The 17411-nt window shown below is 47.8% G+C and overlaps 2 protein-coding genes and 1 long non-coding RNA gene across 3 annotated transcripts in view; 2 read left to right on the plus strand and 1 right to left on the minus strand.

The window, feature by feature from the left end:
- Window positions 1-17411, plus strand: part of RNF10 (ring finger protein 10) — a 207074-nt gene that overhangs the window by 142434 nt on the left and 47229 nt on the right. The window lies entirely within an intron of this gene.
- LOC103306366 (uncharacterized) lies at window positions 2185-6798 on the minus strand. Its single transcript, XR_509278.4, has 3 exons — window positions 6676-6798; window positions 4334-4710; window positions 2185-3908 (listed from the first exon to the last, which is right to left on the minus strand). It is a non-coding gene; the product is annotated as an uncharacterized LOC103306366 (long non-coding RNA).
- UNC119B (unc-119 lipid binding chaperone B) lies at window positions 5760-15922 on the plus strand. The gene is made up of 5 exons (XM_005288715.4): window positions 5760-6033; window positions 7971-8084; window positions 9138-9249; window positions 9546-9718; window positions 10672-15922. The coding sequence occupies exons 1-5, from the start codon at window positions 5826-5828 to the stop codon at window positions 10782-10784; spliced, it is 720 nt and encodes a 239-aa protein (XP_005288772.1). The 5' UTR covers window positions 5760-5825; the 3' UTR covers window positions 10785-15922.

Below are 17411 nucleotides of genomic sequence, written 5' to 3' on the forward strand. Positions count from 1 at the left end.
TGTTCATTTTTGGTGCCTTTTTGTTGTGGTTTGATCACAAGTCTGTTGGAAGAAGCTTCTGTTTCAAGGAACTTCTGTTTCCTCTTTAAATCTAACTCCTGGAGGAGCCGGTCCCTAATCCAGGCACTTCCCCCTCTAAAAGCAGGGGGTATTATTTTACCGTCCTGAGATCCATGCTCTGGAATGTCCTAGCTGAAGTACGGTGCTACTTGTGAATATCCTCTGATAGTTTCTGCTGTCTGGATGCATAGTAATGGATATGATAGGGGAACTGGTGGGCTCCTTCAGGTTTGCTCTCCCCAAAGAAATCTTCAGAGGGATGGGAGCTCCCAGGAAACATTGTGCCCATCTGTCCATTGTTTTCAGGGGCTTGGTGAAGGTCAGATTTTGGGTAGGAGCTTGGCCTTCAGCATGGCTTCAATCCTGCTTCTGTAGCAGTAGCGTAGTTTATGGCATGATGTCAACCCCATCCCGCATCAGGACCTTGCTAGCAAAGGGCTTCCCCTAGAGTGGCAATTGTGGCAGGGACTCTAAACCAAGAGCAGAATACAGTACTTCATCCCTGGCTTTCCTGTGGTTGAGACTGGACTAGCAGCAACCATTGGAAACATAGTCCACTTTCAGCTGTAGCCTGCACAGTCTCTTTGGAAAGGGATAGAAAACTACTGGAGTCTGCATGGCTCTTGATTTGTAACAGATTCTGAGAAAGTGGTTTGGGACAAAACTTCTCTTAAACTCCTGCTAGTAGCAGACCCTCTGCGGCATCTGTCTGCTCCTTGTGCCCATTAGGGCAGGAGAGAGATCTGCTTAGTGGGAATCCCAGGGAGAGCAGGGTCTGGAATCTCAGAATCAATTCCACTATCTGGCTCTGCTACATCTCCATGACAAATCCATGCAAAGGTCTAATGGGACTAGGTTTGGGTTTTTTTTACACACTTGCCTCTGTTTCCACCAGTTTTTATCCAGTGATTAATTCTAAATAAGCTTAGGTATGTTTTCTTGAGGAGGAATATATAATGTGGGTTGGAACTGAACTCCTCCCACAAGTTCCTGATCTTGACATAACCGTTAGGGGATGCTTCAGACCCATGAAACTTGTGATTATTTCACATCCGATCTGAACAGACTCATCCCAAGACTATGGTAGCAGGTGTACTTAACTTCTGGCATTGGTCTGTGAGGAGGAGGTTGCAGCCAGAGTTCTGTCTTCCTGGACTCTGGCTTACTCAGAGTTTATAGCTATATATTAAAGAACTATTTCTGAAGAGATCAGGGAAATGCCCTGGGGTGCTCTGTGCCTGGTCTAATCAGCATGACTCTCATTGCTGACATTGGTTTTTATTTTTCCCCCCCAATAAGTGTTTTATTAAAAAAAAAAAAAAAATACAGAAGTGCTTTCTTCCCTCCCAGAGAGAGTGCTGTCTGCTCAGGAAATGTGAATAATCCATAGCAAACAGCAAAGGCTCAGGAGGCTGTGGGTAGAGATTAATCCCAGGGAAAGTGGGAAACAGCAGCTCAGACAGGTGTCAAGAGCAGTTTTTAACAAGTCTTGTTTAACCAGAAACTCTTCTTAGTGTGTGTGAATCTAGGAAATGCAAAATCTTTGAGCCATAGTTATTTCTTATTCATGTGTGTTAGGGGTGTGCTTATTTGTTCTCTCTCAGTGATTCGGTTTTAATCCAAGCATGTTCAGTCAGGATCTTGGAGTGAGTAAAACACCCAGTAGAGGCTGAGAAACTTGGGCCAGGGCTGCTCCTGGAGACTTCTTGCACTCGAGCTCTTTCTGCTTAAGAAACTAACCAGTCTGTAAGGTGGCTCCAGGCTGCATGAAACAAAAGTAGAGTTCTCAGGGTCTTTGGAGAAATAGCCTGGATTGCCCAAGGCTTTAGCCCAGATACAGTGACAATGTTTGGGTCCCATCTGCACAGCAACTCTTAACTGTGTTGTAAGTGGGTCCCAGGACTTGGATATGGTTGTGTAGACAAGGCCTGAATGAGCTGCTTGCTAAGGGAACACTGGCTTCTTGCAGTCAGCTGATTTGTTGAGCATTAAGAACCACACAGTTGCAAGCTCTACTCAAGGCTGCAAGACTTGAATGACCGTGAAGGATATAGCAATATGGGGAGAAATATTAATTTCTTTTGGGGTAAATCTTCATCTGTATTAGTAATCAGTACTAAAGGGTTTTGAAGGAGGATTTTTTAATTTTTATTTGTTTTTTTTACTGTACATTGCTTTGTGTTATAACAACTTGCGGTGACTGTTTGTTTGTATCAATCTTAGGCCCTGGGTTAAAAGCACAGACGTCTATTTCTGATTAGACTGGCTTTGCAAAGACTTGTTCTTTTGGGGAGAAGAGCTGGGTGTGTGGGTGGGTTATTTTATTTTTGGTACATGTAGCTGTTTATTTTTTAATTTTCCCAGGATGTTTGGTTGAGGGAATGTTCTGAAATCTACTGCCTGGCAGTTTTAACCAGCAGTGTATTAAAGGAAAATAAACAAAATTATATTGTCACTTGGAGCATCTGGTGCTTTTAAAAAAAACCAAACACGTGTTTTTTACTGCACAACAAGATTCCTTGAAGTGCTGAGATGGGCCTAGCTGTTTCTATTTACAATCCACCTGTAGAAGAGGCTCTTGGCTCCGATCAGGCAGGATGGAGGCAGATTCTGCCTCATGGGTGTATTATGATCTATGTCAATCTTTGCTTGAGACAGAAGGGGGGGGAAGGGGACCCAGCTCTGAGCAAAGAGAGGGTATCAGGGTTACCCACTTATTCGGGTGTTGCCACCTTCCCCTGAGCTACAGGGCAGCACTTGTGGCATGGCAGGTGCTATTAATTAACAGGTAGTGTGTAAAGATTCAGCAGCAGGGTCTGAACGCTGTAAGGATTCTTTGGAGACACTAATGTGGCTGGGTGTTTGAGCTGAGTGTACAGCATTTTCTTGGCCACTACCAGGTTGGGTATTTGGGTGGGTAATTTGGCACAAGGTAACTTGCATCAAGGGATGCCCAGAGAACCACTGCTGGAAGAAGGTCTGGGTGTATGGCGGATCCCATCAGTCTAGGGACAGTGCCACCGCTGTGTATTCATGTGTAGATAAGGCCTTACTAAATGGCCCAGCCAGCATTTCAGGTGGGGCCTGTGAGGAGGGAAGGAAAAACTCCATCCGTTTCCTACACAAAGCTACTTGCTGCAGGGAGGGAGGAGAGAGGTGGAGAGTAGCACTCCTTCTTTTCCATTGGGCTGTTGGAGGTGGCGCCTAAAATACCCTTATTAATATTGTGTAACTAAACTGAAGATGGTGGGTTGTTTTCACTCTTTAGTAACTCTTCCCTTTTTCAGGATGATGCTCCAAGGAGTTCTACCAGAGATGACATCCATGGGCCAAAAACGTGTGTCTGAAATAGGCAGGGCAAACAATGTGTGTGTCCCCCTCCCGTCCCCCCCCCATCACCAAAATCAGCTGCACACACTCACCCCAGTGACTTGTGAACACTTACATATGAGCATTATCAAAAACTAAAAGGAACAATCTTTGTTGGATCCCTTTGCGTTAGGATGTCACGGCGGTGCCTGATGGTAAAAATGACACAGCCCCACAAGGAGAAGCTGCAGCAGCTGCCACATGAAATGACTAGGTAGGCTTGTCTAACTGCAGTGTCCCGAGTCAATCTTTGCAATGGATAAGTTTGTAGTAATTGATGGTAAGATTGGGGGAAAGGAGGCTATTGGGGATCTGAAAAGAGGAGAGAAGGCAGGGAGACTCGGATACAGCAGAGAGCCCTGCCTCACTTGTCAGCTTCTCCCAACTGCAGTCCAGGCATTTGCTTCTTTGGGGGTAGAAAAGCAGGGAGTTTACTGCATTCTCTTTGAAGCAGCGCCAGCTGTTGGCCCAGAGACCACCTGGAAGTGAATAATAGTTGTGTTTGAGGCTTTACAGAGATGTAGGAAGTCTTGGCTCTGTCCTACACAGCTTACTTCCTCAATAAACATGAAGAGGAAGGATGGGAGGTGCAAAAAGCAAAGCCACTCAGCCTGAGGTTGGGTCAGGTACTTGGAGGCTGGTGTGGTAAGCGAAGGTATCCTAGATTGTAAGTCTGCTGCTGTGTTGGCCCACTATCAAAATGGAATAGTTATAGGTAGGGTTAAGATCTCGTCATCGCGGGTATTTTTAGAAAAAGTCTGACAGGTCGTGGGCAATAAACAAAAATTCATGGAAGCCTGTGACCTTAGTTATAGAGTTCAGACCCCTACTGGCTGTGTGGGCTGGTGCTTGGGAGATCAAGAAACTACAACTTGTAACCACTTCATTAAGTGAAATGACTTACCACTGTTTTGTGATGCTACTGCTCCTCTCTCTCCTTAGGGATGGAAGCTACCCATCCTCTGTAATTAAATTGCTGCCCCAGAAGATACTTTCTTCAATTAAATTAATGAGTAATATAGTAATGCTTCTATTTGCTCCAAATCTGTGCTTGCTAAGGGTTAGAGCTGCCTCTCTAACTACAGCTACTGGGAGAAATGGGGCCTCATGACGCATCAGAGGATAATTCAGTCCCTGAAGCCTTGTGTGTGGGAGCAGTGCTGTTTTCATCTCTTCAATTAATTCCTAGGAGCCTCTGCATTGTCAGCCCAAATTCATCCGCCTTAGAATCTCTGCAGTGACTGACTCCGCTATGGCTGGAAGCAGATGCTTCGTCTATAACTTAAAAAAAACATTGTTAAAATGAGTGAACACTAGCCATGGACTGAGCAGAGCAAAAGTGTTGTTCAGAATGAGATGTAGGTGTGAACACACAGACTAGCATACTATCTGTGCAACCCTCTGAAATGTTAATGTGCCCTAAGTGCCTCCTTGTGTGCTCAGACATATTGATCATACTGCAGATCCAGGGCTAGTTTTAGAAATTGCACTATTTCAGCACTGCTGTGCCCTGAGAGGGAAGGCTGCATGTGGGCAGAGCTGGAATGGGGTTTCGTGTCTCCAATGGTATGCAGAGGAGATGTGACTAGGGCATCCACAGTGCAGAATACAAAACTGTTCTTAGCAGGATTGAGAAATAGGCCTTATGCCCTATTTTCTTGTAACAACTTAGATCCCCCTCCAAACTGGTTCTGATTACTTGGTATCAATTCACCAAAGCGTAAGTGCCTCCCTAGTGCTCTGTCTGTCCATGTCCTTTGTGAGCAGAGCTCTTCCTCTGCAGATTGCCCAATGTCCCCACCTCTGGCTGTGAGTGCAGGGCCCAGTAACCAGCCCTGTACCAGCGAGCTGCCCCCGAGAGAGCTATAGCACTGATGCGGCGCAGAGCCAGCCCAGCATTGCAGGAGTCCTGACTCCCAGCAGCTCCTGGGCTTTGCTCTGCACAGTAACTTTCAGGGGGAAAGACGGGGGGTGGGGCTGATCCCTGCCACGTAAGCGGCAGCTGATGCTGAATAACAGTGTCTAGCTGGTTAGGGCACAGGGAGAAGGGGTGTGTGGCACTGGCCACAGGGCTCCCATCCCAGGGCATCCCTCCTCCCCCTCCGAGCCAGGCTCAGCGCCCGGAGCACGCGCTTGACCGCTCCACGCAATAGAGCTGGACTCTGCGTTGCCAGATTGGGTCTCCCTTCCAGGCATTGCACGCTGTGGACCATGCTTAGCTTCAGTCCCCAGCCGGGCTCTCAGAGCCGAGCAGAGGGGCCGAAGTACTTCCGGCGTCGCCGCCACCCCCGTTGCCAAGCAGCGCGCCGTTGCCCTCTGACCCCGCCGGCGCGCCGCCCCTCGCTCCCATAGCTACGGAGGGAGGCGGCGGCCATCTTGGCAGAGGTGGCGGGGCGATGAGCGGCTCGAGGCCGAGGGTGGCGGCGCCAGGCCCCGAGAAGAAGCCGCCGCCGGGAAGCGGGGGAGTGCTGAGCCGGCTGCGGGGGCGGCGGGGCTCTGGGGACGCGGCGCCGCGGGCGGCCCTGCCCCGCTCAGAGTCCGAGCTGCTGGCGCTGGAGACCGTCCGGCCCGAACACGTCCTGGGGTTGGGCCGGGTCACGGAGAGTGAGTGCTGGGCTGGGGGACCTGGCACCGCGGGGCCGTCCGTGCTGCTACCGCCCTGGGGGACCCCCGTCATCCCTCTCCCCGGGCGCCCCCTAGGCTAGCCCCACTCGCGGCCGTCCTGCCCCACGTATCATCCCGGGCTCCTCCGGCAGAGCCGAGTGCGAGGCCCACGGGGACCTCGTGGCCATTGCTCTGAGGCGCCCCTCCAGGGACCCCATACACTTTGCCCCTCAGAGGCTCCATTATCATTCCCCGAGACTCCACACCTCACCCCCAGGGACCCCATTATCATCCCCTCAGAAACCCTAGACACCATACCCCCCGAGGCCCCATTATCGGCCCCCGAGGGGTCCCGTACACCTTACCCCCAGCGTCCATTAGCATTCCGCCAGGGACCCCCTATACCGAGGGCCACATCTGGGTATGGAAATTGTATGGTGGGTCATGAATGCTCACAAAATTGGGGGTTGAGGTGCAGGAGGGGGTGAGGGCTTTGGCTGGGGGTGCAGGTTCTGGGCAGGGGATGAGGGATTGGTGCAGGAGGGTGCTTTGGGCTGGGACTGAGGGGTTCCGAGGGCGGGAGGGGGATCAGGGCTGGGGCCGGGGGTTGGGGCATAGGAGGCGGTTAGGGGTGACTCTTACCTCAAGCAGCTCCCGGAAGCAGTTGCACGTACCCCCTCCAGCTCCCACACAGAGCTGCAGCCAGGCGGCTCTGCGTGCTGCCCTGTCCACCGGCACCGTCCCTGCAGCTCCCATGGCGCCCCCTGGCTGGAGCTTGAGGGCTGGATTAAAACGTCTGAAGTGCTGGTCTGGGCTCTGGGCCATAGTTTGCCCACTCCTTCCATATACCCCCCCATCCGCCTTGCGGCTCCAGTATCAGTCTTTCTGCAGAACTTGATATCCTCTTCTGAGGACACCAGAAGTAATCTTGCCAGGATACCCAATATTCCTTCCGGTCCAGGACACCTCTTCCATGGGGACCCCAGTATCCCTTCCAGAAAACATCCTGGTTTAGACTAGGTGAAGGACCTACTCTGCTTCCTCTCTCGGCAGCTATATTTGGCTAGCTAGATTAAAAGGTAGAAAGGCAGAAGTTGTCAGGGTCTTGTGACAGATCTCTGCTTTTCCAACTAGGTCCATCTTGGTGCTGAGGCATCCAGCCTTTTCTGGTTTAACAGCACCAGCTACATTTGTTCACACAGACAGAAAAGTTGGGGGACAAAATCTGTCAGGGTCTGGAACACTGAGACTATTTGTCCATAGGGACCCAGATTTTTATGTGAAGTTCCACATGCATGCCCGTGTAGATGTTACAGTTTTGGTTTTAGGTCCTAAATTGGCTAGATCATCAAAGTTTTGTTTTACTTGCCTATCTAGGATGAATATCCCTGAAACTCTAGACTGCTTGTCAGCCTTGTTCAGTCTACTCCTCGAGTTTGTTAGTCTCTCGCTTTCCAGTAGTTTTGATGAAGCAGGAGCCAAATGTCCTTCCCTTTTGCAATCTGTCCCGTTGGCTTTTTTGCAGGAGTGATGCTGCTTAAGTGGTGCTTGTGTTAAACTGTGGCATACTGAATAAATAGCCTCGTTTTCCCTCTTTGATTGGATTAGCTCACTCAGTATATACAGCTGAGTAGTAGTAGTAACTTATAGTAGTGATACAATGTATACATATGAGTAGTAGTAACTTGGTTCAGTCAGCACTGAGTCCAAATACTGAACTGCATTGTACTGTTTGATTAGTCTACCTGGCAACTTGCTTTTTTGGGAAATATCCCTAAACGTTCTAAGGTGCTTGGGCTCAGTTAATGTAGCTGAAGGCCTTTTGATATCTGAGAGGAGAATCCTTGAGGCATATGGGTTAGTGGCCCATATTTTCTTCTTCTGATCTGGACTGTCGTGAGCAAAAGAGCTCCCTAATATGTTTCTCTCTCTCCTAGATTATTTATGCAAACCTGAGGACAACATCTACAATATCGATTTCACCAGATTCAAGATCCGGGACCTGGAGACAGGAACAGTGCTGTTCGAAATTGCCAAGCCTTCTGCTTCAGGTAGAACCTGCTGACAGTGGGGAAAGGGCTAGATATTATGGGTTCGGGTGGGATGCAGGGAAGGGGCCGTGCAGGCCAAACACCAAGATCTTTCACTGTGCATAGTGTATTGAGTTCACCTGTGTCATCCCTTAGGATTCCTGCAGGACTGAGAGCTTCTCTGCCTGCGAATATTCTAGTTACTGTCTAAAAAAGGAATGTGAAGTGACTATAGTGATAGCGAGAGGTGTCTTGGAGACTGAAATCCTCTTTCCATGGGATAGGTACAGCACAGAGCTTCATCCATACTACTCTGTAAATGTGCCTCAACCCTGACCATGAAGGACCAGCTGTATGGGTGAGAGGGGAGTTCATTCCCTGTGATCCTTTCAGCCCTGAAATTGCCAGCATTTGGGGCAGCTCTAATAGCATGTGTTCCTAACAACCATGTGTCAGTAGTGTAAGTGATCTCATATAGGCAGTACATTTCAAAGCCACTGCTGAGTAGCTGCAGGCTGGTACTGTTTTTCCATTTCTGAGCTCTGTGGGATGCGAATACTGTGCTTAGAGATCCCTTTACCTCCTTGGCTCAGCAAGGTTGTTACAGATGGTGACCAGTGTTTGGGGGACTTGCATGCCCCATAGATGTGGTGCTGCTGTTGTGGTCTGATATGGTTTGATTTTTTTCCCCCTGAACACTAGGTCAAGGTTTATCAAATTCCATAGTTAAGCCCCACCAAAAGTCCCTTTATGTGTAAGTAGCCAAAGGAAGACTGGAGTGCAGACCCTGGAGGTAAAAGGCTAGTGGTCAAGTAACTATGTACTTCCATAGTTGATTCCTGGACATGCATCTTTGTGACATTTTGGTCCATGTAATCAATTGTGAACGTTTGCTATGAAATGTTCTCTGTTAACTTCTTAATGCCAGTAGCATATCAAAGAACAGTTTTTAGATATTGCAGTGCCAGGTGTCTGAGCAATGTCTTGGATGGTTTCTGTATACCACCTACAAGCCATTGGCATGTTACTCCTAGAACATCAGAAGATTAACTCTGAGTTGGTAAATTCTTCTAGAGCAAGATGATGAGGATGAGGATGACAGTGGAGAAGTGGACACCAGTGCAGGCCGCTTTGTTCGCTATCAGTTCACCCCGGCATTTCTCCGTCTCCGGACAGTCGGTGCAACGTGAGTAAAAGCTCATACAAAGAGGGGGGAGTAATGCCTCCAGGGAACTTTAGGTACCAACCCTGTCAATTCATAGGTGAACTTAACAATGGACTAGTGAGAACCCAGTTCACAATACAAATGAAAAAGAAGCTAATAGTGACAGGGAAGATTCCAAGATCTGCCTCAGTTTAGCAGTGATATCAGCCCTATTGTTAGGTTCTGCATAACGGCAGCTCTGAGGCGCTCTGCCTCTCCCAGACTGAAGTGAGCTAGGTGGTCTCATGAGGTGTATTTCTCCTGCCCTATGCCTGCAGAGTGGAGTTTACAGTGGGAGACAAGCCAGTGTCAAACTTCCGAATGATTGAGAGACATTACTTCCGGGATCGCTTGCTGAAGAACTTTGACTTTGATTTTGGCTTCTGCATCCCCAGCAGCAGGAACACATGTGAACACATCTATGAGTTCCCCCAGCTCTCAGAGGACCTCAGTAGGTATCCTTCCTCCCTCACTGAACTGCTGCTGTGTTCAAATGCTCTCTCTCCCTGAGATGATAGATGGTCATGTGGTGGGACCGGGAACTAGGAACAGGTAGATCTGGGTTCAGTTTCTGGCTCTGCTGATGGCTCACTGTGTAGTCTTGAGCAAGTTGCCTTCATATGCTGTGTGGTTGAGGTTTGGTGTTTTCTTTTATTGGCAGCTGGTGACCTCAGAGTCACAGTGGCTTTTCCACATAATGCCTCAATGCATAGTCCAAGAGGTAACCATGGTGACTTGGAGAGACTGTTCCCTTAAAGGCCAAAGACATACATTCATAGCACCCACTGTTTGGGGTTTGAGCCCTCCAGCTGCAGACTGGGGTTGTTTCTTTTCTGGGAGCCTGTGGAGAGCCATCTGTGATGGCAAGCTGTGAGTATTCCAAATATGGTTTTATTACAAGATGTGCTAGGCCATTGAGGGACAGACTGAACAGGAACAGTTGAGTGCTCTCTGCCGCTCTCTGGGTATGTCTGGCAGAGGGAGGGTGAGCTGAGTTTGTATGTGACTTAAGTACACAAGCTGGGCGTGCAAGTGACATTAGTTTTTCCACTTACTCCACACCAGGTAGGTCTCAGAGAAGGAATGTACTTATTCAGTGCTGCTGTACTGTGGCCTGACACAGGATCCAGAATATCTGTGTGAAATTGATCCACCCTCTTCCAGTTGGCTTTGACAGCCTGAAGACCTGCATTCTAGGGATGAGCTGAATAGGTGGGCCAGTGCAGAGCTCCTGAGGCTCTCACGGTTACACCAGTTTGCTTCTCTTACCTCTCCTTAGGGGCAGAGCTTCAAAGTGACACAGGTTTTTTTTACCACATGCTTGTTTTCCTCTAACACTGCACTGCCCCTTGGGATGTGCCAGATTCAATACTCATGAGTGTAACTGACCTTTCTCTCCTACAGTCCGCCTGATGGTTGAACACCCCTATGAGACCCGTTCAGACAGCTTCTACTTTGTGGACAACAAGCTGATCATGCACAACAAGGCTGACTATGCCTACAACGGGGGACAGTAACCATAGCGTTCATGTCCACTGGACGCTGTGCTATCCCTAACCATTCCAGACGTGCACAAAGGGAGAAGTGCTGCTGTCTCATGCACCAGGGCCTCTTGCTGAACCTTTCCTTCACCCCTGGACTCAAAACATGAAGCAAGAAGGCTGAGGTGGCAGTTCGTGACAGTAAAGGAAATCTCCCTGCAACGCTCCCCTCCCTGGCATTCTTACGTACCTTGCCTCTGGCTTTCTCTCTGTTTCTGATGGTACCTTATTTAGGTTTTGGATCAGGGACTCTAAGGCTCTGCTAGCAGATTATTGATGTTATGGTTTTTGTTGTTAGGTTACACCCTGTGCCACCCAGTGGGCAAACTGCCCCCTGTCCAGAGAGCTCAGCTGATGTGTGGGCAAACTATTTCTCAGTACGAGAATCTGCTTTCTCCAAGTAGCCAGTGGAGCCTGACAGACAGATAACCTCTTTACTGCATAATGGTTCAGTCTGTCTGAATGACTAAGACTGGCACCCAGTGTGCACCCCTGCTTCCCCATCCCTCACGGGGAGAGTTACAAGAAGGGATGAATCTAGCTTTAAATGGTGCAGGAATCTTCCTTCTGCTTCCAGGGACCTGGGCCACTCCCAGGATTCCTTAATCTGTTACAAGTATGTCTTGTAAGGGATTTGAATTGAGGTTCAGCATGTTTGAAAAGAGAGATTACACTAAATTGGCCATTAAATCAACCTGCCAGATTCCCTACTCCTTGAGCTGTTGTTAGGGAATAATTGGGTTACGAGTGGGGCTCAACCTTAGGGCTGAAGTTAATCTTGCCACCTTCATTTCCCCTGCATCTGTGTGAGAGATTTTTCTGCTCAAGCTGCACTGTGGGGATAGGAGGTCTGTCCATTTAGCTCTTTCTTTGGAGGTTGGGGGAGAACCTGGAGAGTCACCTGAAGAACATTCTGCTTAGCAGGCAGATCTTCCCGGGCTTCAGTCTTTTACTATATTTTTAAACCCATGTGACACATCTAGTAAGAGGCAATGGTGTTACCAACTCATCGACTTTGTGTTGCTTGGGCCAGTGCTTAGGGTTGTGCTAGTATTAAACTGAGCCCGAAATGCTGCCCAGATCAGGACATTCAGGCACTGTTGGGAGGTGGCTGCTTGTGGTGATCCAACAGGAACTGACATGATTTTATCCTTAAACCATGTGGATTTGGGCCTCTGCCAGTGTTTGACCTATTTAGTTGGATCATTTTATATTTAAGATTTAGAAAACTTCTAATGACTTCTTCTGTGGAGATAATTACTACAGCTATTAGAGCAGCCAAACCAAAGTGTATGTTTCAGACCTATGGAGCACCTGGCATTGAAGATGGGAAGAAATATTTGTGTCAGGCACTGACACAATATGTGTCCCTGGCAGTGAAGCTGGGGTCTAGCTCTCTGCCACGCAAATGTGCACTAGTGAAATGCTTATCTGGGTGTCATATTGGATACCCTGATCCACTGATACCCCTGCCATTCATTCGCACTCCAGCCCTACTGCTGATCAGGCCTGCCTCTTGTGTCTAACAGCTTGGCCTTATCTATGCTAGACAAGTTGATCGGTGCCAGTATCGTTTGGTCCCCCTCAGACAGTGGAAATGCACGTTGTGGCCATACACACACTGGCTGCAGCTGGTTCCCAGTCGTGCTAAGTAATGTCCAAAGTAGACTGTGCTTTGTCAGGACTAAATATTGATTAAATCACAATTGTAGGAATGTGGATGTTACAACCTAGGTCTTGTTAATATATACACCGTAAAAGGAAGCCATTGTTCCATTTGTGTGGCAGGAGATGAATAGCGTTAGCACTAGCACAGAGAATCAACTAGCTACAAGGTAACAGGTGAGAATAAATGTGGGATAAGGATCATGAAAGAACCTTCAGTTATAGGGGAGGATGTTAATGATGAATGATACCACAAATGCCTTTTTTCCGTTTTGGAGAGGGCATTAATTTTGGGCCATCACAACAAATACCTTGGGAGCATGAATAGAATAAAGGTGACCAGGGTCAAGATGTGTGTGTATGGCTGTGGTGTTAGAAAGCTGGGAGGTAAAGAACAGTTCTCCTGCCATTTATACCCATCAGCTTCCCCAGGGACGTGCATGTAACCCTATTTGATTGTTAGTTCAGAATCAGTAGAGCTGGTGTATCTTAAGAAAGGTCTCTAGTTCTTCTTTTGCTGGGGCTGTCTCCAGAGCTCCTTGCACTGTGCCATGGCGATACTGAAAGATCCTTTCTCACGCAAGTACATCATACTTCTTTTGAGAGGACACAATTGCCCCAGAAAAGTGCTTTCTGTCCTGTTGTGTTCCAGGATGCTCAAGAGAGGAATGTCTAAGGAGATAACTAGTTATTCCCAAGGAGCTGGTGGGAAATCTAGCTGAACTTGTGTGTAGTATAAATCCAGGTGCCTTTAAATATGACTTTTGTCTAATTCTCTGTTTAAAGCAACTATTTATTGCTTGTTCTTATGAATGTGATGGTCTGTATTTGTTCCAAGTTTAATGGATAATGAGGTAGTCAGAAGGGATGTGTTATCACCTGAGCCAGCAACAGGGAATATTCTATACACAAACATCCCAACATGTATAAGATGTATTATCAAATCTTTAAATAGTATCTAGTGTAGGTAGGAGGATTTGGCAGTGGTTGGGTGCCATCTAGCTGCTGTTTTGCAGAATACATCTGCCTAGCATGAGTATACTCCTGGAAATGAGGGACTGGGTATTAGCTGCTGAAGAAGAGTCCATTCCAAACTGCAGTGGTCATCTTGAGCACCCAGAGGTCAGGGCAGAGGAAAGGACTGGTGCTCTGGGTATCTCACGTGTGAATTGCCATCTCCTCAGCAATAAGAAAGGGAAAACTGAAGATCATAACAGGTACTTCCCAGTTGGAAAAGAGAGATGCTGCCAGTTGCATTGGTTTTCCAGATTTAAAAGGCTAGCCCCAGAAAGGAATGCTGAGAAAAAAGCTCATCATATAAGAGGGCAACACTATACCTGGGAGAGTTAGTCAGGCAGAGGAAGTTTTGGATAATAATAATTAATGGAGATATCCCATCTCCTAGAACTGGAAGGGACCTTGAAAGGTCATGGAGTCCAGCCCCCTGCCTTCACTAGCAGGACCAAGTACTGATTTTGACCCAGATCCCCAAGTGGCCCCCCTCAAGGATTGAACTCACAACCCTGGGTTTAGCAGGCCAATGCTCAAACCACTGAGCTATCCCTCCCCCCACTGAGCACAATCCATTATTACCTCTCTCCTGGATGCTGTTAGCTTCTCCATTTAGAAGAGGGTCTGTGGAGTATTTCCTTGCCCATGGTAAACATGATTAGCAGAGAATCTTTTCGCCTTCAGTCTGCGTCCTTTGCTGCTGAGTACAAGCTCCTCAAACCAGGGAGGAACTGAATGGGAATCTCCACGCGTTCTTCCCCCTCCCCCTTCAAATGGACTGTGCATTTCCACGTGGTATATATGTGTACGGAGCCGGTACTAACGGAATGAGGCAGACATTTCTGTAGTGTTGGCTAAGGAGTTAGTGGGTGGGAGATCAGTGTGAGACTGACCTCCCTCTTATTAGTATATACTAGGCTTGAAAGGGAGTGGGGAGTTAAGCTTATACTGTAAGTAAAAGGGCCAAAAATGCAAACAGAAACTTAACTCCATAAAGTATTTGTCCTCTTGGGACCAGGCTGAAATATTCTCAAGGTGACTGCTTCAGGCCCATGTGCTGTGCAAGAGAGGAGAGGAAACTTCCTGCACAACTGTTCCATGGGTGACTGAAGATTTTGTATTGCAGCTGGTGTGATAGGGTCACATAGTGTTACATGACCAGGTATCGCTGTCCCTGTTCTCTCCCTTAGTTATGAACGGTCTTCCTTTGTGTATTTCCTTATGGTTTTAAGTGCTTCTCATCAGAGAGGAGAAAAGCTGGAAGTCTCTTCCCATTGCAGCTTCTCTGGGCTGGGATTTTCATTCTGCTTCTCTAGTCAAGGTCCAGGAATAATGGGAAAAACGTTTGAAAACAGGATATGTTAGTGGAAACGAATCAAGAAGGCGATGAATAATATTTTGTGATAAGTGGTGGAGCAGGAAGATGAATTTGGCCAAGTAGTGTGGTAACTTCACTTCCAGGTTCTGTACTTCATTAAATCCAATGTTTGTCTTCTGAACCACAGTCTTGTCACATTAAGCTTTGGGCTTTGTGATGCCCTCCTAATGCAGGGCTCTTCACGTAGTAGCCCACATCTACCCTGCCACACACACACATGACTGCTGTCTCATAATGTGCGACTCGAGTACCAGATGTAATTCTTGGAGTCATAAAACATTGCCCTCTCCCTGTGGCTTAATGGTGAGGACAAAGCTAATGGGGAGCTGGCGATGTCTAACAAGCAATTCCTCTTCATCTGTCAAGGAAGATACAAGCACTAGCAAATATCATGGTCATCTATATTGACTTATGATTTGTTTTAGTTTTTCTGTTGAGGTACATCTATAGGCATATGAGATGTGGGCTTTGGGCTGGTGGCAAGTTGCAAATGCATCTTGGTGCCCCAAAGCTTTGGCACTCCTATCAAAGCATTTATAACAGGACATGGGTAGCATTACACCTTCACATGACCAGTTTGTCTGAGGGGAAATATAACCCAGCATCCATACTTGCTTCATTCTGTGAATCAGATATTTGAACAAGCCCAGCATTTCCTTGTACTTGGGACTGTCTCTCTGCTTCATGATGCCCTTTACCCTGGGAGCCCTCCAAGTCTTGGTCCATATTGTCTCCATATCATCCATGTCTGTCCCTTTAGATCCAAGAATGATCCTTGGGTACTGCAGGTCCCCCTTAGTTTACAAAGGACAGTAGCAGTTCAGTGGAGATTTAACAGAAATATATTTTTTCCTTTTTAAAGATATTTTTCACAGAGAATGCAAGAAGCATCAATGAAGTTGCTTGTGATATTTCCCTCCTCTGCTGTCCTTCTACCTTGGATCCTCATTCCACTGTGTCTTGTCATGTCTCCCCTTGTCCAGAGTAAACTAGATGACTTATTTGTATAAAATGTTATTTTGTCCCAAGCAATAGTAATAAACCAGGATTTTCACAAGAACGGGAATGAGTACTGTTTCTTGGCTCACTCACATTATACCAGCTCTCAGCACAAGGCAGACCCCAGTGTTCAGACTCACATTAGACCAGTGGGTCTCCAACTTTTGTATTAGCAACCCCTTTCACACAGCAAGCCTCTGAGTGCGACACCCCCCCCCCTTATAAATTAAAAATGGGGGTATTAAATTTAACAGGGGCTCAGGCTGTCAGCCCCATGTCTGGTGGGGCTGATAGCTTGCAACCCCCAGGTAATAATCTCGTGACCCCCTTCGGGGTTGTGATCCCTCCATTAGACTCTTAAAACACAGTACCTCACTTCTAGCTTTGGACCCATTCTGGGCAACAGTGGAAACATATTTCACCTTGAATCTGTAGTGCAGATTTATAACTGGTAAGAAAGCTGAGACTATGGCTTCTACCATCCAATGCACACTGAAGCTGCTGGCCTCCAAATGGAGCATTGCATGATGGGAAGGGTAGTAGTGGTTAAGCCTTCTGTTTATTATTACTCTAGTGCAGGGGTTAGCAACCATTCAGAAATGGTGTGCCGAGTCTTCATTTATTCACTCTAATGTAAGGTTTTGCGTGCCAGTAATGCATTTTAATGTTTTTAGAAGGTCTCTTTCTATAAGCCTATAATATATAACTAAACTATTGTTGTATGTAAAGTAAATAAGGTTTTTAAAATGTTTAAGAAGCTTCATTTAAAATTAAATTAAAATGCAGAGCCCCCTGGACCGGTGGCCAGAACCCAGGCAGTGTGAGTGCCACTGAAAATCAGCTCGCGTGCCACAGGTTGCCTACCCCTGCTCTAGTGCCTAGAAACCCTGCTCAGGATTGGAACACTATTTTGGTAGGAAGGTAATGTAGATATATTGTCCTAGCCTGGAAGCCTTTTGAATGCAGATTAAGAACTCAGATTATACAGTGTGAGGCTTCTAGGCTACAGTCTGCTAAGGGGTGGGGTGGGATGACAGCTGGAAAGAGGAGCTTCTAGCGTCCCTCCATACGGCGCCAGGGAGGGAAAACAGGTGGGTTATGAGCAAGTTCTTATCTGCATGACTAGAACTTTGCCGCTCTTGTCTCTGCAGCTGGCCTCCCTCAGGAAAGCTTGTGGCTCACCTAAGGCCTTTTAAACCGGGAGTCCCCCCGTTCGCTACAGGTTTGTTTCACTCTCTCGTGGCCAGAGTTACAAGGCATCGCTGGTCAATGAGGTGCAACCGCCTCTGCGTAAAACAAAGCAAGTGGCTGAGCGGCTCCCCCCAGCGCAGAGCAGCGAGCGCAGAAGCCGCAGCGGTAGGTTTGGCATCAGGCGCGGGCGATTCGCTGTTTCTAGCCTGTCGTGGTCACAGCCCGTAGCGGGGGCTGGGCAGAGGGCGGGTCACGGCGCCCCAGGGGTTGAGCGGCACTGTGCTCCCCCGGGCCGGCCCCTCGTGACCATGGCGGCCCGGCCTTGGGGCAGGCTGCGGGCAAAGCCCCCGCGATGCACT

This window comes from Chrysemys picta, chromosome 15, assembly GCF_011386835.1.
Source record: "Chrysemys picta bellii isolate R12L10 chromosome 15, ASM1138683v2, whole genome shotgun sequence".
NCBI lineage: Eukaryota > Metazoa > Chordata > Testudines > Emydidae > Chrysemys > Chrysemys picta.

Coding starts and splice junctions, on each gene's coding strand:
- UNC119B (XM_005288715.4), top strand. CDS start 5,826: ATGAGCGGCTCGAGGCCGAGGGTGGCGGCGCCAGGCCCCGAGAAGAAG. Junction 8,085..9,137: donor TGCCAAGCCTTCTGCTTCAG/GTAGAACCTGCT, acceptor AAATTCTTCTAG/AGCAAGATGATGAGGATGAG. Junction 9,250..9,545: donor CTCCGGACAGTCGGTGCAAC/GTGAGTAAAAGC, acceptor CTATGCCTGCAG/AGTGGAGTTTACAGTGGGAG.